Raw genomic sequence first — 27,736 nt, forward strand, 5'->3', positions numbered from 1 at the left:
ACCCACAGCTAATATCATCCTCAATGGGGAAAAACTGAAAACTTTCCCCCTAAGATCAGGAACAAGACAAGGATGTCCACTATCACCACTACTATTCAACATTGTGTTGGAAGTTCTAGCCAGAGCAATTAGACAAGAAAAAGAAATACAAGGCATCAAAATTGGAAAAGAAGAAGTAAAACTCTCACTGTTTGCAGATGATATGACACTATATGTCAAATACCCTGAAAAATCCACAGCAAAACTACTAGAGCTAATAAACGAGTACAGCAAAGTGGCAGGTTACAAGATCAACACTCAAAAATCTGTAGTGTTTCTATACACTAGTAATGAACAATCTGAGGGGGAAAACAAGAAACGAATTCCATTTACAATCGCAACCAAAAGAATATTTAGGAATAAATTTAACTAAAGCGACAAAAGACCTATACAAAGAAAACTACAAGAAATAGTTAAAAGAAATCACAGAGGACCTAAATAGACAGAAGGGCATACCGTATTCATGGATTGGAAGACAAAATATAGTTAAGATGTCAATTCTACCTAAATTGATTTACAGATTCAATGCAATACCAATCAAAATTCCAACAACTTAGTTTTCAGAAATAGAAAAACCAATAAGCAAATTTATCTGGAAGGGCACGGTGACCCGAATTGCTAAAAGTATCCTGAGGAAAAAAAATGATGCCAGAGGTCTCATGCTGCCTGACTTTAAGGCATATTATGAAGCTACAGTGGTCAAAATAGCATGGTACTGGCACAAATATAGACATACTGACCAATGGAATCAAACAGAGTGTTCAGATATAGACCCTCTCATCTACAGATAACTGATCTTTGATAAGGCAGTCAAGCCAACTTACCTGGGACAGAACAGTTTCTTCAATAATATTTAGAATATTTAGAAACGACATATCAGATAAAGGTCTAGTATCCAGAATTTATAAAGAGATTGTTCAACTCAACAACAAAAAGACAGCCAATCCAATTACAAAATGGGAAAAGACTTGAACAGACGCTTCTCAGAAGAGGAAATACAAATGGCCAAAAGGCCCATGAAGAGATGCTCAACATCCCTGGCCATTACAGAAATGCAAATCAAAACCACAATGAGATATCATCTCACACTCACCAGAACGGCCATTATCAACAAAGCAGAAAATGACAAGTGCTGGAGAGGATGTGGAGAAAGGCACGCTTATTCACTGTTGGTGGGAATGTCAAATGGTGCAACCACCGTGGAAGGCAGTTTGGCATTTCCTCAAAAAGCTGAATATAGAATTGCCATATGACCCAGCAATACCATTACTAGGTATCTACTCAAAGGACATAAGGGCAAAGACGCAAACATATTTGCACACCAATGTTTATAGCAGCATTATTTACAATTGCAAAGAAATGGCAACAGCCAAAATGTCCATCAACAGATAAGTGGCTAAACAAACTGTGGTATATACATACAGTGGAATATTATGCCGCTTTAAGACAGAATAAAGTTATGAAGTATGTAACAACATGGATGGACCTTGAGGACATTATGCTGAGTGAGATTAGCCAGAAACAAAAGGACAAATACTGTATGGTCTCACTGATATGAACTGACATTAGTGAATAAACTTGGAGGATTTCATTGGTAACAGAAATCATCAGGAGATAGAAATAGGGAAAGATATTGGGTAACTGGAGCTGAAGGGAAACAGATTGTGCAACAGGACTGATTGTAAAAACTCAGAAATGGGTAGCACAATACTACCTAACTGTAATACAATTATGTTAAAACACTGAATGAAGCTGCATGTGAGAATGAAAGAGGGAGGAGGACTGGGGGCACAAATGAAATGAGAAAGAAAGATAGACGATAAAGACTGAGATGGTATAATCTAGGAATGCCTAGAGTGTATAATGATACTGACTAAATGTACAAATTCTAAAAAGTTTTTGCATGAGGAAGAACAAAGGAATGTCATCACTACAGGGTGTTGAAAATAGATGGTAATTAATATTTAAAAATTTAAACTTATGTGTGAGACTAAAGCAAAAAATGTTTATTTGGTACAAAATTTATAGTTTGATTAGTGCATTCTGTAATATAACTTATATAGACAGCCAAATTGAACACCATAAGTACATGGAACCTTGAGTAGGGCATGCGATTTTGTTGGTTTGTCCAGAGTGATGCCCTGATAAATCCCAGAGTGATTTGAACAGTGAATAAAAAAGTATTTGCAAAGTCCCCTTTGGGGAATGGTGAGAAAGGGGGAAAATTCAACTTCCCCAAGTTGAATTCTTGATATTCTCACAAGCAGTGCAGACAACCAAAGCAATAGGCTGAGCCCCCAATCTTGGGGTCTGTACATTTGAGACTTAACCCCAGAAAGGATAGGTCAAGCCTACTTAAAATTAGGCCTAAGAGTCACCCCCAAGAGAAACTCTTTTGTTGCTCAGATGTGGCCTCTCTCTCCAGCCAACACAACAAGCAAACTCATTGCCCTGCCCCTGTCTATGTGGGACATGACTCCCAGGGGTGTGGACCTTCCTGGCAATGTGGGACAGAAATCCTGGAATGAGCTGACATTCAGCATCAAGGGACTGAGAAAACCTTCTCGACCAAAAGGGGGAAGAGTGAAATGAGACAAAATGTCAATGGCTGAGAGATTCCAAACAGAGTCGAGAGGTTATCCTGGAGGTTACTCTTACGCATTAAGTAGATACCACCTTATTCAAGATGTAGTGGAGAGGCTGGAGGGAACTGCCTGAAAACGTAGAGCTGTGTTCTAGTAGCCATGTTTCTTGAAGATGATTGTATAATGATATAGCTATCACAATGTGACTGTGTGATTACGAAAACCTTGTGTCTGATGCTCCTTTTATCTACCTTATCAACAGATAAGTAAAACATATGGGATAAAAATAAATAATAGTGGGAACAAATGTTAAAATAAATTTAGATTGAAATGCTAGTGACCAATGAAAGGGAGAGGTAAGGGGTATGGACATGCAAATGTTCTAAGAAATGATCATGATGATGAATATGCAACTATGTGATGATATTGTAAATTACTGATTATATATGTAGAACGGAATGATCATAAGTTAAGAATGTTTGCATTTGTTTGTTATATTTTTTAATTAAAAAATTAATAAAAAAGAAAAAAGAAGGAAGATACAATAGAAAAGATGGGATTTAACAAATGAGAATGACTGCTGAATCAATATACTGATATTTCTTTTGGTCTCCAGTGTTTTGGAACAGCTAGAAGAAAAAATGAAAAATAGTGGAACGGTAACCCATAACAAACCTTAAAATCTGTTGTATAACTACTTGCTAAAATGTACTTGAAAATTTATTCCTTTTTTGTATATATGTTATACTTCACAATAAAAAAAAGTTTTTGAAAAAAATGAGGCTATTCTGAAGACTGTTTCTATGCAAGCTTCAGTTAGATATTGCTAATTGCCATGGTTTGCTAAACCCCAATCAACATTACTCCTGTTGACTTTTAAAAATGCCTAGGGCTCAAACTGAAACCCTATAAAGGTTTCATGGACTAAATTTGCCTTCCTGGAACATATAATTCCTGAAGGGTTCCTAGTTCAGATAAATTCCAAATCTCAGAGAGACCAGCCTCTCCAGGATGATCAGTTAATTACATCCCTTTGTCCTTTATTTTGGACACCCCTCCTCAACTGAAAAACTTAGAACAGGCATTGCCCGAAACCCCTACAGATTAGGAGAATGAGGTATGACAAAGAAAACAGGATTTAACAAACAAGTATGGCTGCTGAATCACTATATTAATATTCCTTCTAGTCTCCAGTGTTTTAGAGGAGATAGAAGGGAAAATCTGAGAAGATAGAATGGTAGCCCATGACAAACTTGGGATCCATTGTGCACTACTTGTTGAACTGTGCTTTGAAAATTATTGCTTTTTTTCTCTCTTTGCTTTGTATGTATGCTATATTTTACAATTTAAAAAGTTTAAAAAAATACATCCTACAGAATGGGAGAAAATAACTGCGGATCACATATCTGTTAAGGGTTTACTATGCAGTGTATATAAAGAACTCTTAAAATTCAACAACAAAAAGACAAATCACCCAATTTAAAATAGGCAAAAAGATTTGATTTCTCTAAAGAAGATATACAAATGGACAACAAGCACATGAAAAAATGCTCAACATCACTAGTCATGAGGGAAATGCAGATCAAAATCATGAGATACCACTTCATACCCACTAGGATGGTTAGTATTTAGAAAGCAGAAAATAATAAGCATTGGTGAAAATATGAGAGAAATAGGAAGTTTTACACATTGCTGGTGGCACTGTAGGATGGTGTAACCATAGTAGAAATCAGTTTGGTGATTGTTTAGAAAATTGAAAATAAAATTACCACATGCCCTGGAAAGAAGTATATACAAGAATATATACTTCTTGTATATATCCAAAGGAAGTGAAAGCAAGGACTTGAACAGATACTTGTATATCAATGTTTATAGTAGCATTATTCACAACAGCCAAAAGGTAGATACAGCTAAGTGCCCATTAATGGAGGAATGGATAAACAAAACGTTTTATCTTCACACAATGTGTGCTGGTTTGAAAGGATGTATATCCTCTAGAAAAGCCATGTTTTTAATCTAAATCCCATTTCACAAAGGCAGAATAATCTCTATTCAATACTATATGCTTGAAACTAATTAGATCATCTCCCTGGAGATGTGATTTAATCAAGAGTGGTTGTTAAGCTGGATTAGGTGATGACATGTCTCCACCCATTTGGGTGGGTCTTGATAAATTTCCGGAGTCCTATAAAAGAGGAAACATTGTGGAGAACGAGAGAGATTCAGAGAGAACCAGAGAAGAACGACATAGCCACGAGAAGCAGAGAGCCCACTAGCCAGCAGACTTCTGACATGAAGAAGGAAAATGCCTCCCAGGGAGCTTCATGAAACAGGAAGCCAGGAAAAGAAGCTAGCAGATGACGCCGTGCTTGCCATGTGCCCTTCCAGCTGAAAGAGAAATCGTGACTGTGTTCACCATGTGCCACAGTCACTTGAGAGGGAAACCCTGAACTTCATCGGCCTTCTTGAACCAAGGTATCTTCCCCTGGATGGTTTTTGATTGGACATTTCTACAGACTTGCTTTAATTGGGGCATTTTCTCAGCCTTAGAACTGTAAACTAACAACCTATTAAATTCCCCTTTTTAAAAGCCATTCCATTTCTGGTATACTGCATTCCGGCAGCTAGCAAACTAGAACATAATGGAATATTATTTAGCCACAAAAATGAAGTTCTGATGCATGCTACAACATGGATGAACCTTGCAGACATCACATTGAGTGAAATAAGCAGACACATAAAGATAAATACTATGTGATCTCATTTATATGAAACACCGAGAAGAAGTAAATTTCACAGAGTCAAACAGTAGATTATAAATTACCAGTGGGAGAGGGTGGGGGAAGAAGTTATTCTTAATGGATGCAGTCTCTGTTTGAAGTAGTGAAAACTTTGTGGTAATGAATACTGGTGATGGCAGCATAATATTGTGAATGTAAATACTACTACTGAATTACACTTAAAAGTGGTTAAAATGGGAAATTTTGAGTTGCATGTGTCACAAAACAAAGTTAAAAAATAAAATAAGTTTTTAAAAAATTAAGAATGCCACGGTAAAGTTAAGAAGCATTATATAACATAATAAGTAATTAACACTATAATTCAGAATTTTAGATCTGGAAGGGATGTTGGAAAGGATGTATTTTTTCCTTTGGTTACAGCAGTCAAAACATTAATAATACAGAGTAGGAGTGACTAATAATATCTCTATGTTGAGGGCACTCAATTGAGAAAATAAAAATCCAAACATTGTTAAATACTATCAGGTATGCATAATGCTCTTTTATAAATACAGGTTCTATAACCAAAAGAGGGAAAACAAACATAACAAAATAAGGTATCAGTGGCTAAGAGATATCAAATAGAGTTAAGAGGCTATTCTGGAGTCTATTCACATGGAAGCTTCAGCTAGATATTGCTAAATTGCCATGGTTTGCCAAACCCCAACCAATATCATTCCTGTTCCTAAAGAACTCCCAGGGCTCTATCTGCAATTCTACAAAAGTTGCAAACACTAATTTTACTTTTCAGAGACCTAAAACTTTGAGATGGTTCCAAGGCCAGAAAAGTTCTGAAACACAGAGGTGCCATTCTCTCCAAGAACATCAAGCTGTTCCATCCCCCTACCCCATACTGTCAATACCCCTTTTCAACACAAAGTTAGAATGGGCATAACCCAAATAGTCCTAGAGACTGGGAAAAGAATCAAAGGAGAAAGAGGCGTTACAACAGAGAAGTTGGGATTTAACATGTAAGTATGACTGCTGAATCATTACATTGATATTTTTTAGTCTCCAGTGCCTTGGAGCAGCTAGAAGGAAAAACCTGGAATTATGGAACTGTAACCCATAACAAACTTTGAAATCTGTTCTATAACTACTTATTAAAACATACTTTGAAATGTACTGCTTTTTTGTTATACATGTTCTATTCCACAATAAAAAATGTTAAAAAAAAATGCAGGTTCTCTGGGCTGAACTTTTTTCTCTCCAATCAGAATTAAGATTTTAATCATTCTGAAAAGGATATGAAGTGGGCATATTTTAAAACCTTCTTTTAGGGGTTAATCTTTTCATTTTCCTTTGAAAGTCTACATTATAAGTTAATAATGTTCCTTTTATCTAATGTCAGACATCCAACCAGAATACTGCAAACAAGGTCTTTGAGTGGGGCCTTCTTTTTTTCCCCTAAAGAGAATAAAAAGGTTTCTCACAAAGTCCATGTAGGCACTTTATCCTTAGATAGCAATCTACTGATTTTTATTTTACACATATATTTCTAACGAACTTGGTTATCTGATTGTGCAATATTTCCCATTATTGGGAAATTAAAAGCAGCAAAATATATCAGGCATTAGAAGAAAATAGAAACTGGAGGAACCCTGAAGGTTCCTCTTCCTGCTGTATGGAAAGAAACCAAACCTATTCAAAAAGGTAGATATGATTCAACCCAAACCCATACTATGACTTACTATAACTAAATACTTGAAAAAAAGCATTCATTATGGTCTTCTTGCCAAAGAAAAAACTGAACTGGACACTGAAACAGTCATGGATGACTTGATTCATAGTTACTATGGTAGGGGAGAATGGAACTCAACTGCTGAATCAAAGGATGGCACGTTCCTAAAGGGCAGGGAATGGGTTGGTGGATGGAAGTGAGAGAGAGGGGTAAGTGATTTATTGAGGGTTCAATTAGGACCACATAGCTTAGAATGTTTTCTTTTGTAATAATTAGGCCACCTGGAGAAGAGAACGCATGATGGGGAAGTGGGGGGAAGCAACTAAAGTTGATAACTATGAAATAGCTAGCATCTGACTTGTTTTTTCCCTTTTATTTACCCCCACCCCTCCCGGTGTCCCAGAGCTGCAATATTAGTTTCAAGGGAGACAGGGCCAGGGAGGGAGTGGATAGGGGCATGCAAGGAGAAGGGCCATAGCCTGGTGGAGCGATAGAAGTCTTTGTCAGTCTAAACCTTTTATCCCAAAATGAGATTCAAATGAGTGATCTAACTCAATCTTTAATGATGGTAACATAGAGTGAATGCTCAACAAATACTTCGTTCTAATGCTTTCCACCTCTACCCTATTCTTTAACCTTGGAAGAAATGGTAAAGCTCTTTTTTTTTTGAAGGGGGGGCGGGGGTGCATGGGCCAGCGTCTCCCATGTGGCAGGTGAGCATTCTACCACATAAAGCCCTCTTTCAAAGTTCACTTTTTCTTACTCAAGTAATCTGCTCACTAATTGCTCTATTTTTTTTTTTTTTACCATGGAGCACTAACACAATAGCAAAGCAAAAATCACCTAAGTTTAACCTGAGTTGGCTTTCAAGTTATCTAAGAAAGACAAAAATAAAGTGGATTATCTTACAGTTTTAATTGTACCTCTAATGATTCTAATATACTTTAGAGATGTATAATGTTTCTATTCATCAAATGCAGATAATGAGCACCTTCAAGGCAGTGACCATATCTGCCAGTTCTCCTAAAAGTATATGATCTAATACCATGGTCATCATGCTTCTGAGATTGACATTGACAGGATTTTCATATAGCATATGGGAACTTAATGGAAATAAGTGTTTTGGAGATATAAATATATAAAGAGTTTTAAGACTCTTCAACAAATTCAGGTATGTTCACTAGGTGTAATTTATGATAGAAACTAACTTTATGATGTAATGCTCAGTGAGAAAATCAAGAAAAAACTGTAAATGAAAAGCAACTGCAATTTTTTTAAAAAAACTATACATTAGGAAAACTATGCATTAGGAAGGAAATGCACGAAAATGTCAACAGTATTTATTCTTGAGCAATGAGACTAAAAGTAATGAGACTACAATTTCTTTTCTCCACGTGAAACTTTATCTATCATTTTACAATGAAACACTAGTGTTTTAAAAAGGGGGGAGGGGAGAGAAAAAGAAATAGAAGCACCGTTCAGAGGTAAGGAAATCTACAATTAGAGTGGTTAGTTAACAGTAAGTACTGTAATTAAATTTTTACCCTAGCAAGGAACTTTCTAAGTGATCACAAATGATAACTAAGTCACAGAATATTTGTGCTGGAGGGACATCATGTCTAATTCTGTCATTTGATGAGTGCAGAAAAAATATATAGCTGTATGATGCTCTACAGTTTAAAAAGGGCTTCCAAAAAATATTGCATCACCTACTAAGGATCAGAGAGGGAATGTGCTATAATAGACTTACCATTAATCAAATGCTTACCATGTGCCAGCCACTGGATTAATTATTCCCATTTTACAGTTAAGAAAACTGAAAGGCCTATAGAGGTTAAGGACTTGCCCAGTATCACACAGCTAAGAGCCAGTGCTCTAAAACAAAGCCATATGCGTAAAACAGGTGTCTTCAGTTATAATCAACTTCACAAAGCTCTTTAATGGCAGAATCGAGCTTGTGACCCAGGCCCATGCTCTCTCTACAACTGTCTCCTCGTCTAGAGTTTCTTTTAAAGGTTACTGAGTTTGACAGTCACTGTGATGGTCCAGAAGCAAAGGACTTAGGCTCAGGCATACAAAAAATTGAAAAAATACTGGCAGTGAGCCTATGCCTCAAAAGGAAGGTAAAGCAGAGAATAACTACCGAGAAGAGAGGACAAAACTCACAAGTCTTATATACATCAAATGGTAGCCAAGTAATTTAACATACATGAAATTCAGAGAAAACATACTCTATCTCAAGAATAGGAACATCAGTCAAAATTACAGTATCAAAATTCCTGCACCTCATACTCGCTCAAGTACAGCTTCCAGGGTGCCTTTCGGTTATCTCACTAGATCTTTGTATCAACCGGTGGGGTGAGGTGGAGAGGACTGGGCGGGGATTAGTTCCACTTTACAGAAGAAACTGGAAGTAATACAGTAGTGGGCCGGACGGGCAGAAAAGCAACCAGCTTAAGAGTTAATGTGGGGCGGCGGGTGGCTGGGGGCCTCGACCCGGGAAGCGTCGGGCCAGCACTGGGTGGAGAAAGGGCCCAAGGCCCGTGGAGGGGCAAGGCCCAGGCAGAGGCCGGGTCCTGGGACTTTCGCCCGCCGAGGCTCAGGAACCTTGGGGATGGGTCCGACTCCCTTGCTACTCACGTTGAACCAGACGGTCCCCAGTGAAGGTGGAGGAGCAGCTGGTGACAAGCGCACAGGGGACGCCCGCAGCCATCGCCGCGCTTTGCAAGCCGGTTCCGTCTGGGAGCCGCTTCCGCCTTGGACTGCACCACGGCCGCCACTGCGCGGGGGAGACACGCCAGCTAGAGCGCATTCTCGGAATTCACCGGCTGCCCAGACTCCCCCCTCCTCCCTCTCTTCCGCTCCCGGCGTGGTATAGGCCAGGCTGCGCTTGGTGTTGCCATGGGGATGAGCATCCCTAGTACAAGGTGCAGTGCCTGAAGACTGCGCCTCCGCGAGAAGGGTAATCCTCTCCAGCCTTAGCCATGGCAGAGGAGACTGAAAATTACGACCCCATCGGATCCATCTTAATCCAGGTGGGAAACCGGCCTCCTTCAGCGCTGCCCAGTTAAACACTTACGAGCGACGCCCAGCAGCGCCGATTCACTCGCTCAAGCCCATTTCGGGGCCCGCACTGAGACTGCCTTCCACCAAATGAGGGACTCCACCCCTCAGAGAACTGCGAAACAGGCTCACCCAGATCTCGCTCAGGACCCAACACTCGCCACAGCCGTCCCTCTCCCTTCCCCACCCACCTCCCCACACACTTTCACTGCCCTGCCTTAACCTGGAGGTTGCGCTCCACAGAGCACGACAGTTCAGGCTCTGGTAAAACTCGTAAGACCTAACACACGTTTCATCGCCCTCACTTGGGAAATTTTACTTCAGAAAAGTCTATTTTGCTCTGCGGTACCATTTAAAAATGTTATGTTCTGAAAAATTTGCACCCATGACGTCGGGGGTGGAGGACACAAATCCGGCAGCTTGGGGATCTGGAGGGAGTCCCATGCCTGGGAATACACACTTAGGAGAATACGTTAAAGATAACTTGCGTTGAAAATCAAGCTAACGTTTTCAATATAGAAATGTGATAAATTTTAAAACTCAGGGAAATTTTTTTTCTAAACTGAGGGGGAAATATCAAGAAAGTCCTGAATTCTCCAGTGTAACCCAATTTTGCAACATTTTCTGAAATATACCTGTTTTCCCAGGTATATATCATAATTACAAAATTGTTAAACGTATTATCACTTTTAACTCATATTTAGCTCTATTTGCCTAAGGCTTGATGTGATTTGCCTAATGTCACTTTATCAGGACAGTCACCCAGATCGTCGATGGTCTAATTGATCTTCATGTCAGGATTTTGGTCTCTTACCTTCCATTTAGCAGAAACTTTCCTAAACTCACCTTTTCCAAAACACAAGCCCCAAAACTCAACCATTTTAACCCCATTATGAATCATACCTACATCTTATCTCATCCTTTTTCATCCTTTCTTTCACTCCCCACCCTCTAAATCTAGGGCCCGTCTTTACAAACGCAGAACAGTTGAGACATTAATGGCAACTCCTACCCAGAAAGAACAGTTCTTCCCCTACAGTATGCCTCATACTGTCTACAGAAACACATTTCTCCTTAGTTTCCTATGTTTCTCCAGACCTATGAGATCTCCAAAAACTGTTCAGAATCTGGGGAGAATCTTCCTAAAGCCTCCTTGTGCCGAATTATCACCTACTCTTGATAATTCTATATCCCAAAACTGTTCCCATTGTGATTTGGTATAGTGTAGAACAGAATGTTAACTGAAAAGCCAAAAAGAAGCCTTTTAACCTCGAAGTGGGATCCAGAGGGAATCATTTAATCAGCCTGCTAATTTGAGTTGACACTGAATTGAACAATGAATCAGAAGAGCTAAGAATAATCAAGGTTCTTGCTAGTCAGCAGTCCCGCTTGCTAGTTAGAGAAAGGGAGCCTATATGTTAACATGATTGAGGCTTACTGTGCATATAATATAAAATTCTCCTTGTTAATATGTATAATATTTATAATGAGGAAATTTGTAAGGCAGATAACTTTCAACTAAGGTTCTTTCTTACGTGGGAAGGCTCAGGATAATCTCTGCTGGCCTTCTCTCCAGGCCTCTGGGTTTCAACAACTTTCCCCAGGGTGATTTCTTTCTGCATCTCCAAAGGCCTGGGCTGAGCTGCAAGTGCTGAGATGAGGTATGCTGAGCTGCTTGGGCTGTGCTACGTTGAGCTCTCTCATTTAAGCACCAGCCAATTAAGTCAAACTCATTCATTGCAGCAGGCACGCCTCCTAGCCGACTGCAGATATAATCAGCAACAGATGAGGTTCACGTACCATTGGCTCATGTCCGCAACAACGGAACTAGGTGCCTTCACCTGGCCAAGTTGACAACTGAATCTAACCACCACACCCTGGCTCTAATATTCCCCCAGGTGGATAACTTTGGGCTAGTCACTTCACCTCTCTGGGCCTCAGTTTCCTCTTCTGTAGAATACATAGCTTGGATTAGTTCCATTTCTGACTAAATTGACCCAGTTTCCTCAAAGCTACATGATTCCTCTTTATTGTAAAGTACACTCTCTTTATTGTTAGCTTAGGCAATCAAATTGTTTCTGGCAATTATGTGTGCATAATTATATATACATGATTGCGTATAAATATGTGTGGAAATGTTGCATATATATATATGTATACATATACATGATTGCCTATAAAGCAAAAAATACTCTGTCACCATTTGTTTCACCCTAATGTGGTATATTAGGTCTGTGTTTCATCATAGACAGTAAGTAACTCTTTAGACCAGTGGTTCTCAAAGAGGTCCCTAGGCCAGCATCATAAGTACCATCTGGGAACTTGTGAGAAGTATAAGTTCTCAGGCCCCAACCCAGACCTACTGAATCAGAAACTTCAAGGGTGAGCCCAGCAAACTTTTTTTATAAACACTTCAGTTAATTCTGCAGCATGCTCAAGTTTGAGAGCCATTACTTCAAATTGTAAAATATAATCCACAATACAATTTCAAAGAAACGTAATAATAAAGCTAACATAGCATTTACTATGTATCATGCACTACCCTAAGTGCTATATATATTTTGGGGGGTGGGGGTGGGGGTGCATGGTCTGGGAATGGAACCTGGATCTCCCACATGAAAGACAAGCATTCTAACACTGGACCACCCATGCACCCCTAAGTGCTATATGTCTTTAAACTCATTTAACCCTTACAACAAGATTCCTAAGTAAGAAATATTATTATCCCCATGTTATGGAAGGGAAACTGACCAGAGATATTAAGTTACTTATTCAGGGTAACCCAGTAAATGGTAGACCAAGGAGCCGACCCAAGGCAGAAGGCTCTAGACTCTGTGCTTTCATCCACTGCCTTTCATGAGTATTGTGAGTAGGCCAATGTACATAGAAAATGCAAGCATTCTTCTCAACCCTTTTCAATTCATCATTCTGGTATAAAAAGAAAATTTCCTCTTGCAGCTTTGCACTACACTGAATATCTAAACCCTGCCTTTTCCACTAAACTTTCACCAATTTAACTTTATATATGAGGTGCTTATTAGCATAATACGTCTTTATTCTGAGAAAGAACATAATGGTTAAGCATGAAGGTACTAGAGTCAGACTACCTGAATTTGGATAGTTCTACCAAGTAGCCAAATATGTTAACTTGCACTTAACCCCTTTAAACCTTAGGTTCCCTCAAGTATAAATGAAGATAATAATATTAAATCTCTCATAGGAATCTTGTAAAGATTAAGATGTAGGCTAACATATACAGTATAATGCTCAATAAATGTTAACTGTGAGGTCTGGTCTCTTGCCCTTTTATGTTATGTAGTTCTCTGTCTTTTTTAGGTTAGGGCTGCATTTTACTCCTAAATTTCTGGGAGATGAGGAAAAATTGATTTCTACTTGTCTTTTTTAACTAGAATTACTCCATTCTTAAGTGGAACTTTATTTGTAGGTGTTATTTAGCAACAAGGTGTGCCTTATTTCCTTCTTAATTACAAGCTGGATTTTTGGATATCCCATTATTCCAGCACAGGATTAGGCAATAGATAATGGATAGTTGAATAATGACCTACTCATTAATTCAGTCTTCAATAATTTATGTTAGGTTCAAAAATGAATGGAGCTATGCTGATATTTACCATTATCTAGAAAACCTTTTTTTTCATAGATGGTACAAATTAACTGTAAAAGCAATGTTTTGAGAAAATATCTAAAATACTTGAGAGAAAATCTTTAAATACAAATAATCAGTATTCTGATTATAAACTCTTTTTTGTGACTTATGAAAATATGTTCCTTATGTTTGGATTTTCCAGGATAGTTCTGATTGTGTATATTTTGTCTCATTGTCAGATAGTGTATCACAGTGCATGTTTTCATTTTTGGTTCAGAAAATGTGATCACCCTATTTATATAGAGTTCTACTAGGCAGCATTCTGTTAACTACTTAACTTCTATCACTTTCAAGTCTATAAATCAGACTTTTTACAATTTTAGCCAGCTCTTTTCTCTACTAATTAGAAAGAGTGAGGTTTTATTATAGTTATAATCATCATAATTAAAATAGTAGCCAACATTTATTAGGAGCCAGACACTGTGCGGAGAGCTTTAGATTGTCTCGTTAAATCCTAACAACAATCCTATCATGCAGAAATTATTTTTAGCTCTATATATAGAAAAAAAAACTAAGGTGCAAAGAAGAGGTAAAGTAACTTGCCCAAGGTCATACAACCACTGTGTGTTGATCCTTAATAGGTTATGGCATGTATGTAAAACAATCTTGAAGAAACGTGATAGTAGTCCCAGGGAGGTTTCCTAGGTGCTTTCTTTTATTAGTGGCTCTTAGAGGCTTTGTGTTTATTCTTCATTAGTAATAATATGGTATCTTTTTTAATATAACTTTACAAATGCTTGCTTGTCCCAACTATTAAACATATTTTGGTGCAACAAGAAGTACCTAGTCTTGCAATCAAAATTAGCTTATTGATTAGTTTGGAAATCTTATTTAAAAAATCCAGGTAATAGGTTCATACCAACCGTGGAAATACTGGATCTCATTGACAATTTAATTTGATATCAGTCCCTCTGCCTGGTTTGCCTGGAACATACAATATAAAAACGAATGAAGCTAAAAATAATTAGAAGTGATGAAAATGACTCAACCAAACTCTATATTTAGCAGAAAAGAATAAAATGAAATTATGAGGCTGCTTCTAATAATAAGGAGCCTGTTTTCATGGTGCTTTTGAATTCTAGAGCATATCTTCGCTGCATTAAATCTTTCAATTCTTTATTAAGCAGCCCTGTCCCCAAACTGTCAAATAATCTTCCTCCAAGTAGGAAATATACGGAAAGCCATGTGTTTAATGATCACGGAGATGATGGGTAATGTGTAAAATTTCAATATGATAGATTGAATCTATTTGAAGAAAGAACAGTGATTTAGAATTTAAGATCTCTTCTGCTACCCAAAATTTGTGAAACATCTTCTACAGTACTTGCCTTTATTGCAATTATACAGGCAGGCACATGGGTGGTTATTAAGGGGGGAGAAGGAAATATTTGGCAAGTAAAGTAAAAAGTTCTTCAGTAAGATTAAAGAAGCAGTTCAGTGAACACTTTACTGAGCACCAGTTTTGTGCAAGAAGGTTCACTGGGTTTACAATTCAGGAGAGACTTAATATTTATGGAGTGCCCTCCTAGTACTGTATAAGCATTTTACATACTCTAACTCATTTTATTCTTACCACCATACTGAGGTAGATATCAATAAAACCTCATTTTCAGATGAGATAGCTAAGCCTCTAAGAGACTAAGTAACTGGTTTAGTTCCTTAGGCTGCTCAAGCAAATACCAGGAAATGGGTCAGGTTAAACACTGGGAATTTATTTGCCCATGGATTTGAAGCTAAATCAAAGTCTAAATTGAGATGTCATCAAGGGGAGGCTCTTTTCCCAAAGACTGGGTTCTGGTGCTGACTGCTGGTAATCATTAGTCCTTGTCTCTTCTGTCACATGACAATGCATATGGTGGCCTCTCCTGGCCTCTCTGTTCTCTTCCAGGTTCCATTGAATTCTAGCTTCTTGCTTCTGTGGCTTGCTCTCTCTGTCTGAATTTCATTCTGCTTATAAAGGGCTCCATTAATAGGATTAAGACCCACCCTGATTGGGCTGGGCCACACCTCAATTGAAGTAACCTCATCAAAAGGTCCTGTTTATAGTGGGTACACACCCACAGGAATGGATTAAATTTAAGAACATGGGGCGGGGGGCGGGGGGCCCTACGTACAGCTCCAAACCATCACAGTAAACTTTCTCAAGATCATTTAGTAAAGAAGGAAGTAGGATACCAGTTAATATTTGCCTGATTCCAAAGCCTGTATTCATTCATTTTCACATGCACTACCTCATTTTCATTCGTCAGTTCTAAGAGGTAGAGTAATTATTTTGGTTTTTATCCTTGATGAAGAAATTAAAGGTTCAGAAAATTTGGATACCATTCATGGAGATCATGTGACTCATAAGTAGTAGAGCTAGGAGTTCTTTTTAGCTGCCTTTTATTCAGCTGGTACTATGTATATCATCATCACAAAGCTCTATACAGAAGTATTATTTTCGCACAAGGCAGATGAAGAAACCAAATCTTTGTTTCTCTGATGAGCGCTGTTTTCACTCCCCCAGAAGGTGACAGACATAATTGTAGAATAACACACAGAGCTACAAATACTAGAAAAGGGAAATTCACTGCATTTGAAGGAGGAACCAAATTATGGACCTGGAAGTGGGACTTGCCCTGGAACTGTCTCTTTGTACTTTCCAAATGTCTTTAGATAATAAATGGTAAATCAGCTTGCAGCAGTAATTTGGACAAATTAATGGAAAGAAGTACATCTTCATCCTTGGTGCCTACAAGAAAGCAGTAGGTATGTTCAGATTTCAATCTGTGAGCCCTGAAGGCCTTACATGACAATTTGTGCAACGTACAAATGACCAGATGTGTCTGCTAGTCTGTAATGCCCATTGGTGAAAAGATGCAAATTCTGTCTTTTGAGTACTTGACTCTGTGGCAACATTCTAGAGTAATCAATAACGTAGTTTGGATCAATGTGTGGGGCCAGCTATACTAAGAGAGAAAAGGTAACTATTTCAAAATGCCTTTAGCAACCCAGTCTGCAGATTGTTATTGGTGTGACTATTGCTGAAACAGGTGTTGGGTTCATAAATTTGCATAACAAAATGTTTTTCTTGTGGCAGCAGCCCATACAATAATTGGTGCCATCTGTATTTATCTGTTGAAATTTATTTCCCAATATGAATATAGAAACCCTTACACTGTCTAATTTCATAAGGCCCATTTTATTCTGAGGGTGCTTGATGTTTAAGAGATGTTCATCTCTATCTGAGAAAAATAAAAATTGAAGGAAAATGTTAAAGTAATAACATATGTTGCTTTTTCTTCATGGATTATTTTCATTTGTGACTACATAAAACAATAATAAAGCCACAGCATCCAGCAGGAAGTAAGCAGGGAAGATAGAGCTAGGATGGAAACCAACAGGTCCTATCAGCATATTTAGAATATTCTTTTGTAAGCCACTACTTCCACTACAGACTCCCTTTGCTGGAAGTTTTCTGTTTCCTTACCTTTTAGAACCAAAAAGACAGTCCTTTTCAATGAATGCCATAAAATCAACTTTATCTCTAACAGTTCAAATATGCTGCAAACCTTTAAAGTAAGTAACTATTATAGGTGGCTATTTATATATGTATTTTCTCAATATTTTATATTTTTATACCTACAGGTCCATGAAGACCTTTATCAGTTAAAGGAGAAATTAACAAAATTCCCACTCTCAGAAAAAGGAGACACACTAGACATTCAGAATCTTGAAACAGCAATCAAAAGGACTGAAATGGGATTAAAAGTAAGTAGAACTTTAGGTATTAAATAATATATTGGGAGGAGACAAAGATTCCTCTAAAAGAGAATAATTTTGGTTCTCATAAGACCCTGTGTCATTATATAACTGAGATGGACTTAGGATAGTCATTAACATTCTCTTTCTTTTCCTTTTTAAATAATGATGATTATTACTGATTGATTGATTTACATCCTGTCACAGCCTATAAAGAATTTAAGTAGATGTTGATAATGTAAATTTATGCACTGACAATCCCTAACATGTAGTTTGATGAAAAGTCTTAGAATTTTTTTTTCCATTGCTTAATCTTTTTTTTTTATTATTAATTAACGGAAAAAAAGAAATTAACCCAACATTTAGAAATCATACCATTCTACATATGCAATCAGTAATTCTTAACATCATCACATAGATGCATGATCATCGTTTCTTAGTACATTTGCATCGCTTTAGAGGAACTAGCAACACAACAGAAAAAGATATAGAATGATAATATAGAGAAAATAAATAAAAGTAATAATAATAGTAAAAAAAAAAAACCTATACCTCAGATGCAGCTTCATTCAGTGTTTTAACATGATTACTTTACACTTAGGTATTATTGTGCTGTCCATTTTTGAGTTTTTGTATCTAGTCCTGTTGCACAGTCTGTATCCCTTCAGCTCCAATTACCCATTATCTTACCCTGTTTCTAACTCCTGCTGGACTCTGTTACCAATGACATATTCCAAGTTTATTCTCGAATGTCCGTTCACATCAGTGGGACCATACAGTATTTGTCCTTTAGTTTTTGGCTGGACTCACTCAGCATAATGTTCTTTAGGTCCATCCATGTTATTACATGCTTCATAAGTTTATCTTGTCTTAAAGCTGCATAATATTCCATCGTATGTATATACCACAGTTTGTTTAGCCATTCTTCTGTTGATGGACATTTTGGCTGTTTCCATCTCTTTGCAATTGTAAATAACGCTGCTATAAACATTGGTGTGCAAATGTCCGTTTGTGTCTTTGCCCTTAAGTCCTTTGTGTAGATACCTAGCAATGGTATTGCTGGGTCGTATGGCAATTCTATATTCAGCTTTTTGAGGAACCGCCAAACTGCCTTCCACAGTGGTTGCACCATTTGACATTCCCACCAACAGTGGATAAGTGTGCCTCTTTCTCTGCATCCTCTCCAGCACTTGTCATTTTCTGTTTTGTTGATAATGGCCATTCTGGTGGGTGTGAGATGATATCTCATTGTGGTTTTGATTTGCATTTCTCTAATGGCCAGGGACATTGAGCATCTCTTCATGTGCCTCTTGGCCATCCATATTTCCTCTTCTGGTAAGTGTCTGTTCAAGTCTTTTTCCCATTTTGTAATTGGGTTGGCTGTCTTTTTGTTGTTGAGTTGAACAATCTCTTTATAGATTCTGGATACTAGACCTTTATCTGATATGTCGTTTCCAAATATCGTCTCCCATTGTGTAGGCTGTCTTTCTACTTTCTTGATGAAGTTCTTTGATGCACAAAAGTGTTTAATTTTGAGGAGCTCCCATTTATTTCTTTCTTTCTTCAATGCTCTTGCTTTAGGTTTAAGGTCCATAAAACCGCCTCCAATTGTAAGTTTCCGTAAGATATCTCCCTACATTTTCCTCTAACTGTTTTATGGTCTTAGACCTAATGTTTAGATCTTTGATCCATTTTGAGTTAACTTTTGTATAAGGTGTGAGAGATGGGTCTTCTTTCATTCTTTTGCATATGGATATCCAGTTCTCTAGGCACCATTTATTGAAGAGACTGTTCTGTCCCAGGTGAGTTGGCTTGACTGCCTTATCAAAGATCAAATGTCCATAGATGAGAGGGTCTATATCTGAGCACTCTATTCGATTTCATTGGTCGATATATCTATCTTTATGCCAATACCATGCTGTTTTGACCACTGTGGCTTCATAATATGCCTTAAAGTCCGGCAGCGCGAGACCTCCAGCTTCGTTTTTTTTCCTCAAGATGTTTTTAGCAATTCAGGGCACCCTGCCCTTCCAGATAAATTTGCTTATTGGTTTTTCTATTTCTGAAAAATAAGTTGTTGGGATTTTGATTGGTATTGCATTGAATCTGTAGATCAATTTAGGTAGGATTGACATCTGAATTATATTCAGTCTTCCAAACCATGAACACGGTATGCCCTTCCATCTATTTAGGTCTTCTGTGATTTCTTTTAGCAGTTTTTTGTAGTTTTCTTTATATAGGTTTTTTGTCTCTTTAGTTAAATTTATTCCTAGGTATTTTATTCTTTTAGTTGCGATTGTAAATGGGATTCGTTTCTTGATTTCCCCCTCAGCTTGTTCATTACTAGTGTATAGAAATGCTACAGATTTTTGAATGTTGATCTTGTAACTTGCTACTTTGCTGTACTCATTTATTAGCTCTAGTAGTTTTGTTGTGGATTTTTCCGGGTTTTCGACGTATAGTATCATATTGTCTGCAAACAGTGATAGTTTTACTTCTTCCTTTCCAATTTTGATGCCTTGTATTTCTTTTTCTTGTCTAATTGCTCTGGCTAGAACCTCCAACACAATGTTGAATAATAGTGGTGATAGTGGACATCCTTGTCTTGTTCCTGATCTTAGGGGGAAAGTTTTCAATTTTTCCCCATTGAGGATGATATTAGCTGTGGGTTTTTCATACATTCCGTCTATCATTTTAAGGAAGTTCCCTTGTATTCCTATCTTTTGAAGTGTTTTCAACAGGAAAGGATGTTGAATCTTGTCAAATGCCTTCTCTGCATCAATTGAGATGATCATGTGATTTTTCTGCTTTGATTTGTTGATATGGTGTATTACATTAATTGATTTTCTTATGTTGAACCATCCTTGCATACCTGGGATGAATCCTACTTGGTCATGATGTATAATTCTTTTAATGTGTTGCTGGATTCGATTTGCTAGAATTTTGTTGAGGATTTTTGCATCTATATTCATTAGAGAGATTGGTCTGTAGTTTTCTTTTTTTGTAATATCTTTGCCTGGTTTTGGTATGAGGTTGATGTTGGTGTCACAGAATGAATTAGGTAGTTTTCCCTCCACTTTGATTTTTTTGAAGAGTTTGAGGAGAGTTGGTACTAATTCTTTCTGGAATGTTTGATAGAATTCACATGTGAAGCCGTCTGGTCCTGGACTTTTCTTTTTAGGAAGCTTTTGAATGACTAATTCAATTTCTTTACTTGTGATTGGTTTGTTGAGGTCATCTATTTCTTCTTGAGTCAAAGTTGGTTGTTCATGTCTTTCCAGGAACCCATCCATTTCATCTAAATTGTTGTATTTATTAGCGTAAAGTTGTTCAGAGTCTTAGAATTAACAAGTAATTACTATCTGTCCAACAATATACCTAACCGAAAAGGATTCATACCAATACATTGCAGTGGGCATCTACCAGATTCACCTGGATGTTAAAAATATAAAAGTTTTCTTTTCCCTAATAGCTTAAATATTCTGAGATTATTCATTCTTATAATATTGTAATCCAGTGGGTAAAACTAAATAAGTACACCAATTTTGAAATTGAAAAACAAGTAGATAGAAACTTCATCATTGTAGTTGGATCTCTAAGGGTAGGGAGAATCCAGTCTTCACACTGGAATAATATTCGCTTATGAAATAAGGATACATTAGCTAATGAGGTCCACCTGCATAGGCCTCTTACTGTCAACTGTCCCTGCTCTTGCTTGCTTCAGACTTCCAGTCTACTGTGCTATCAGCTTCACTTCTTCACTCCTGAGGCTGTGAGAAGTGTGAGGTATTTTGTAGTCTCATCAGGTCAGCATATCATTGCCCTATATTATCTGATAGTGAGAGGACTGGACTCAGTTGGAGTCTTTGGATTGGCCATTTTAAAGAATCTCTTACCTAAAGGCCAAATTCTTTCTTCGGATGCTTACTTGAAGTCCCTGTAAGAGTAAGACATTGTTCCATGTCTGTATCGCCTAGTAAATTTACCTGAATAAGCAATTTACTGACTATTATATACAGTGTCATTTGTGAAGAGTGCTACAGGTCACTTAAGCTTTGAGTCTTAGTTGTTTATTATGTTTTTTTGGATAGTTAATTTGGCCTTCAGATGCTTAATGAGACCTTAGGCATGTAATAAACACATAGCATGTTGTGTCTTTTGGCTTAATTACACGATTCAGAGTGTTAACCTAATGAAATGGAATAGATTAGCTGAGTATCTTAAGTCCACCATAATGGCCTAAACTTTGACTTTTCTGTAACAGATTCACATCGAAAAGTATTTAAGTGTTGTAAACCATCATGTGCTAACGACTCCTGTTAATGATGAGACCTTATTTTCTCCTCGGGCTTCCAAATGGTAAGTAAAATAGCCGTTTTAGAGCCCAAAGTAAATACTATAAAAAATAACTTTTCTCACTCAGGTGAAGTGACTGTAAGGGCAAAATTCTCTTTGCTTTGTTCACATGCATTCTACTAATTTCAGTGGAAGTTTCACATAAGAAGTTAATGACTGAATTTGGACTTTAATGAAGTTTATTCTAGTGAGTTCTAATATATAACAATTATTTCTGGGACTTGAGTTTAATGTTACTTTTCTTTTTAGTTAAAAGTATTTAAAATTAGACTCCTAAAGAAAATATTTTAGTGTACATCAATGTATGCTACTTCATTTCTAATTTTTGGAATGTCTTATGTGTGTTATTGTAAGAGATTGTTTATTAAAATTAGAATTTGAATTAAAAAGAAATAACCTCTTACCTCACTTTGGAACTTCTTATATAGGCCTCCTAAATTTGAGTGAATATGTTAAGCTAATGTATTAAACCTAAAAATCTTGTGACCCTTATTTGTATTTTATATACAAATATATATATCCAGCATTAGTGAATAATATCAGGCAGTGAAGTCACGTTTCAGAAATAATATACAAGGAATCCTGGAAAGCTAAAGACTCAGCCAAGTCCCTCTCAGTAGCAGGAGGCAGAGTCTTGTGCTTACATTGTACCTGCCTCTCTTTCCCCCACCTAAAGATAGTGCCACAGGCATCCATCATCCCTTGTTATTGGCAACCTGTCCTGGTCTCTACACTTCTGCCTGGACTTTTTGCAAACATAAAGCTCTGTCATCTCAGGCTCCTCTATTCATCACATTTCTATCACTACTGCCTAGAAGGCATTTGTATTAGTTATCTATTGCTGCATAATAGGTCATCTAAAACGTAATAGCGTAAAACAACAGATACTTAATATTTCATAGTTTCAGTGGGTCAGGGATCTGGACACAGCTTACCTAAGTTCCTCTGGCTCAATCTCTCACAAGGCTGAAAATAAGTGTGTTGGCAGGGATGGTCTTATCTGAAAGCTCAGTTGGAGAAAGGGAGTGCAATAGAGTTCTGCTTGCCAGCCCACTCACATTTTCACTGGCTGGTCTTGCTTCCTTGCCATATAAATCTCTCTTAGGCCACCTGAGTATCTTCAAAATATGGCAGCTGATGATCTGAGAGAGGCCCGGAGAGTGAAAAAGAGCTCCCCAGATGGGAAATCAGTCTTTTTGTAATGTGATCTCAGGAGTTATAGTTTATCTGTTCTGTTCATTAGAAGTGAGTCACTAGTTCTAACTCACGTTCAATGGGTAGGCACTATACAAGGGCTTAAATACCAAGGGTTGGGGCTTATTGGGGCCCATCTTGGAGACTTCTAAGTCTTCTCCTTATCTTCATGGTTCAGCTGGGGTCCTTCTTCTCTATTATACTTTTCCTCAGTTCCTTAAGCTATTTCTCAATTTTCATAGCATTGATTATCTATAAAACTTATTTGGCATAATCATTTACTGCCTTATACTGGTGATTACTTTTTCAGTGTCCTAAATAGGCATACCTTTAGGTAATCCCAGTTTACCATAATGTCTTACACATAGTAAGACCTCCACAAATGTTTGTTTTTGATGATAATATTTTATCCTTTACACATATGATATCTGAAGCAGATTTATATATACTATCTCATTTGATCCTTAAAATAACCATCTCATATTCTTGATGAGTATTATCCCTATTTTATTTTATAAAGCTATAAAATGAGGTCATAGAGTTGAAAGGACTTGACCAAAATCTTAAAGTTGATGAATAGAACCAATACTAGACTCCAGATCCCTCAACTCCCAATGTTGTTTTTACTAATTGAAATCTTCTTTGTACATATTAGAATAATTAGCCAAAGTCGATGAATTTAAACCTGTGTCCTGTATGTGACACTCAGAAGGTAGGAATGGGCTTTGTGTGACTTAATACCCTTGTCTCTCTTAGAAAGCTGGGAAGTATTTTAGAAAGCTGAGAAGAATTAGAAATAACTAACCTCTACCTTCCTTGGAAATTATTAGCATATGATTAGAGGAAATTCACTACTTGGGGAATGGGAGAAAAGTCACTCCAGAATGCCAATCTTGAGCTGGAAACCTGGAGAAGCAGGAATACTATCTGTCATCATTATTTCTTTTTTGGCGTCAGCACACTGACTCTCCAGAGCTCTATCAAATTCTGGGAGTATATAAGTCTGAAACCTATCCTCTTACCTTCCCGTTTGTTCCCTACTTTAGCATCCTGAATTAGACCACCTTTTCAGCCCATATTTAATTCAAACCAGAAAGTATTAAATGAATTTGTACTATGTGCTAGTACCATGGCTGGTATGATACAGAATTCAAAAGAAGCTCCCTTCCTCGAGGATCTTACAGTCTAGTCAGACAAACTTACTCTATGCATACAGATGAGCCAAATTCCATTGCATGGTGGCATATGATTAAAAGGTGATTGATCAGAGCATTGAAAGATTCATTTGGGCTGCTATAGCCTGAAAGGACATTAAGGGAAAAATTGCACATTTTTACATGCTTAGGCATGTAAAAGAAAAGGAAGAGCTTTCTAAGAAGGAAAAAAATAGCACGAATGAAGAATCACATAAGAAATAAACAAGGCATGTTTTTTGAACTGTGAAGGCCATTGTGCCTGGATGAGAGAAATAAGGGGAAATGCAATATTTTAAGTGGGAACATAGTGAGCTAGATTTTACTCTAGATAGTACAGTTTAAATTTATCTTCAAAGGACTTAGGTAGTCATAGAAGGTTTTTATGTGAAGTTGTGACATGATGAGAGTAAAATTTTATAAAGATTAATCTGGAAATATTGTATAGAGTGCATTAGAAAGAATATAGTGTAAACGTAGGAAACCAGTGGATAAAATTACCGCAATTATCCAAGTATTCATGTATTCATTTATTTATCATTTACTTAACAAACATGTTTTGAACAGCTTCTCTTTACCAAGCACTGTGCTAGATACAGGGGAATTTAGTCACTAGCCTTAACTTTGCAACTAAAAGTCTGGCCTGAGGTACATAGACCTGGCCGAAGTTGACGGCAGAGGGAGTAAAAGGAAAAGATAGCTTTGAGATATTTGAAAAGACTCTCAATGAAAATGAGATTGGATATAAATAGAATGATTGAGACTCACAAATGTCCCCAAGATTGGGCACTGATCTAAAATAACTAAGAGGGGAAGTGATCTTAAGGAGAAAAGAGCTAATTTTGGTTTTGGCTTTGTATTTGAGTTTACCTGGAAATTTCTAATGGAGATGGGAATGGGTTTTGGGTAAGACTGACTGAGCAGGAGATAACGGGCTTTTATTGAAGTTTTTTTTTTCTTTCTTTTTTTAAATTTGTGGTAAAATATAAATTATGTAAAATTAAACATTTTAACCATTTTTAAATGTACAGTTCAATGGCATTAAGTACTTTCACAATGTTGTATGACCTTTACCGTTATTTATTTCCAGAACATTTTCATCATCTCAAACAGGATCTCTAGACTCATTAAGTAGTAACTCCCCATTCCCACTCCCTAGTCCCTGGTAACCTCTAACCTACTTTCTGTCTATATGAATTTCTTATTCTAGATATCTCATATAAGTGGAATCATACAATATTTGTGCTTTTCTGTCTGGCTTCTTTCACTTAGCATAATGTTTTCATGGCTTATCCATGTTGTAGCCTGTACAGAATTTCATACCTTTTTATGGATGGATAATATGTTTATACTGCATTTTATTTGTTATTTTATCTGTCAATGGATACTTGGGTGCTTTCTGCCTTTTGACTATTGTAAATAATACCGCTATGAACTTTGGCATACAAGTATCTGTTTGAATCCTGCTGTCAATTCTTTTGGGTATATACCTAGGAATGTAATTGCTGATATATATTATAAATCTATGTTTAACTTTTTAAAGTAACCCCAAACTACAATGGCTGCATCATCTTACATCCTCATCAGCAATGTGTAAGAGTTCTGATTTCTCCACATCCTCACCAACACTAGTTATTTTCCTTTTAAAAAAATTAATAATACCTATCCAGTGGATGTGAAGTGATTTTGATTTGAATTTCCCTAGTGACTAATGATGTTGAACATCTTCTTATGTGATTATTGGCCATCTGTATATTTTCTTTGGAGAAAAGTCTATTCAAGTCCAAAGTCATAAAGACTACAGAAACAAGTCATAAAGACTACAGAAACTTCTAGTCTTTCTCTTCTTGACCAACTTCTATATGTCTTACTAATAGAAGATGGTCTTTCCAAGTTCTGTTAGTATTTCAAAATTCTTTTTAAAAATCATGATCACTGTATAAAATTTTTAAAATTTGCTCTTGACTTGACTTAAAAATTCAATGATATAAAAGATGCTAGCCATACTGATTAAATGTTCTGGTTTATTCATTTGTATATTTGATTTTTAAATTTAGGAACAAAATATGACTTGCAAATAGGTTAATATACATAACTTAAAAACAAGTAATCTGTAGGGAAAGTATGAAAGGAATTCTTGGAGAAGAAAATATTGGAGGTAAGCAAACAAACTTATTTTGACTCTTCATATATATATATACATATATATATATATATTTTTTTTTTTAACATGGGCAGGCACCAGGAATCGAACCCAGGTGTCTGGTATGGCAGGTGAGAACTGTGACTGCTGAGCTACTGTGGCCTGCCCTATTGATTCTTAATTAGAAATCAGAAGAGCCCAGCAGGGCAAAATGGGGGACCTTTATGGATGGCAACCAGATCTGTGGTAGTTGGAGAAACTGTGATTAAAAGATCAAGAATATAAGCAGCAAGTAAGAAAACCTCAGAGTGGAAGGGGTGGGGAAGAGGAAACAGAAGAATTGTCTGTTTCAAACTGTAATTAAAGAACTCAATTCTTAGGTTCTTCTGTTTCCCATCTCTAGCTTTCTCTTTGCCCTCTCACCTTGACAAAAGGTAGGGAGTTTGGCCTATAGGTTTACAGGGGATGAAATCTGAGGAGCTAACTAGGTAGCAAATTATAGCTACAAAGATAAAAACAGTTTCTGGTGGAGATCTTTTCTGGTACAGTTCTTCTGCCTTACAAAAAAAGTGACCATGTGCTTTTTTAGGAGTCTGCAAGAGTGAAGGAAGACATTGATTGGGACACTGAGTTGGCTCACAAGAGTGGTTCTTGAAGCATATTTTTCTGAGTCAATACAATAGTATAATCATTGGAAGCTTGCCAAGTTTGTATGGGTCCTGCATGTAGGTAGTAGGACCATCCCTCAGTCATAGCTGTGGATGTGTGGTGCTAAAGAGACATGGAAGTTGAAAATGAAATGTGATAGCCCAAGTCAGAAAACTGGAGAAAAGCCCAATCAAGGCCTTCAAATTAAGGAAGCCTACAGCAGTTCCTGGGAGCCAAAGCATAAGTCACAGAGAATGGCTCAAGGAGAAAGAAGCATCAGAAGTCAATGAAAATGGAAAATAGGAGAATCCAGGAAATCAGAGACTGTTGCCCGTGCCTATCATTTTCTCTGCATCCAATAATCACTCCTGGCCCTGTACTTGCAGGGATGCCCCAAGTACTGACTTGGCTTCAGAGTCTGGCATGTCCTGGGAAATTATGAATAAACTGAGCCCAGAACTTCTTCAGATTCTTATGCCTAGAAAGAGAGGGATTGGCCAATTCATTGCATTTTTCTTCTGAGGTTCCATGATGAAGTCCTTATACAACCCAACTACAAAGGTGTTTTTTCATTTACAGATGGCATAACTCTCCAAGAAACAGGTTGTTTAGTCACAACATTGGTCCAGAAGTTAGAATGGAGTCT

The 27,736-nt window shown here is 37.2% G+C and overlaps 2 protein-coding genes across 17 annotated transcripts in view; one reads left to right on the forward strand and one right to left on the reverse strand.

Annotated features, from left to right (window-relative positions):
- Positions 1-9,836, reverse strand: part of AAGAB (alpha and gamma adaptin binding protein) — a 146,953-nt gene extending 137,117 nt beyond the window's left edge. The window contains exon 1 of the mRNA XM_077128289.1: positions 9,726-9,836. Within this exon, the coding sequence (XP_076984404.1) occupies positions 9,726-9,798 (73 nt within the window). The 5' untranslated portion in view covers positions 9,799-9,836. The remainder of the gene's footprint in view (positions 1-9,725) is intronic.
- A 120-nt stretch (positions 9,837-9,956) lies between these two features.
- IQCH (IQ motif containing H) overlaps positions 9,957-27,736 on the forward strand; it is a 242,045-nt gene continuing 224,265 nt past the window's right edge. For all 16 annotated transcript variants that reach the window (XM_077128303.1, XM_077128304.1, XM_077128292.1 and 13 more), the window contains exons 1-3: positions 9,957-10,120; positions 17,443-17,565; positions 21,821-21,915. In XM_077128303.1, the coding sequence (XP_076984418.1) occupies positions 10,070-10,120; positions 17,443-17,565; positions 21,821-21,915 (269 nt within the window). In that variant the 5' untranslated portion in view covers positions 9,957-10,069. The remainder of the gene's footprint in view (positions 10,121-17,442; positions 17,566-21,820; positions 21,916-27,736) is intronic.

This window comes from Tamandua tetradactyla, chromosome 14, assembly GCF_023851605.1.
Source record: "Tamandua tetradactyla isolate mTamTet1 chromosome 14, mTamTet1.pri, whole genome shotgun sequence".
NCBI lineage: Eukaryota > Metazoa > Chordata > Mammalia > Pilosa > Myrmecophagidae > Tamandua > Tamandua tetradactyla.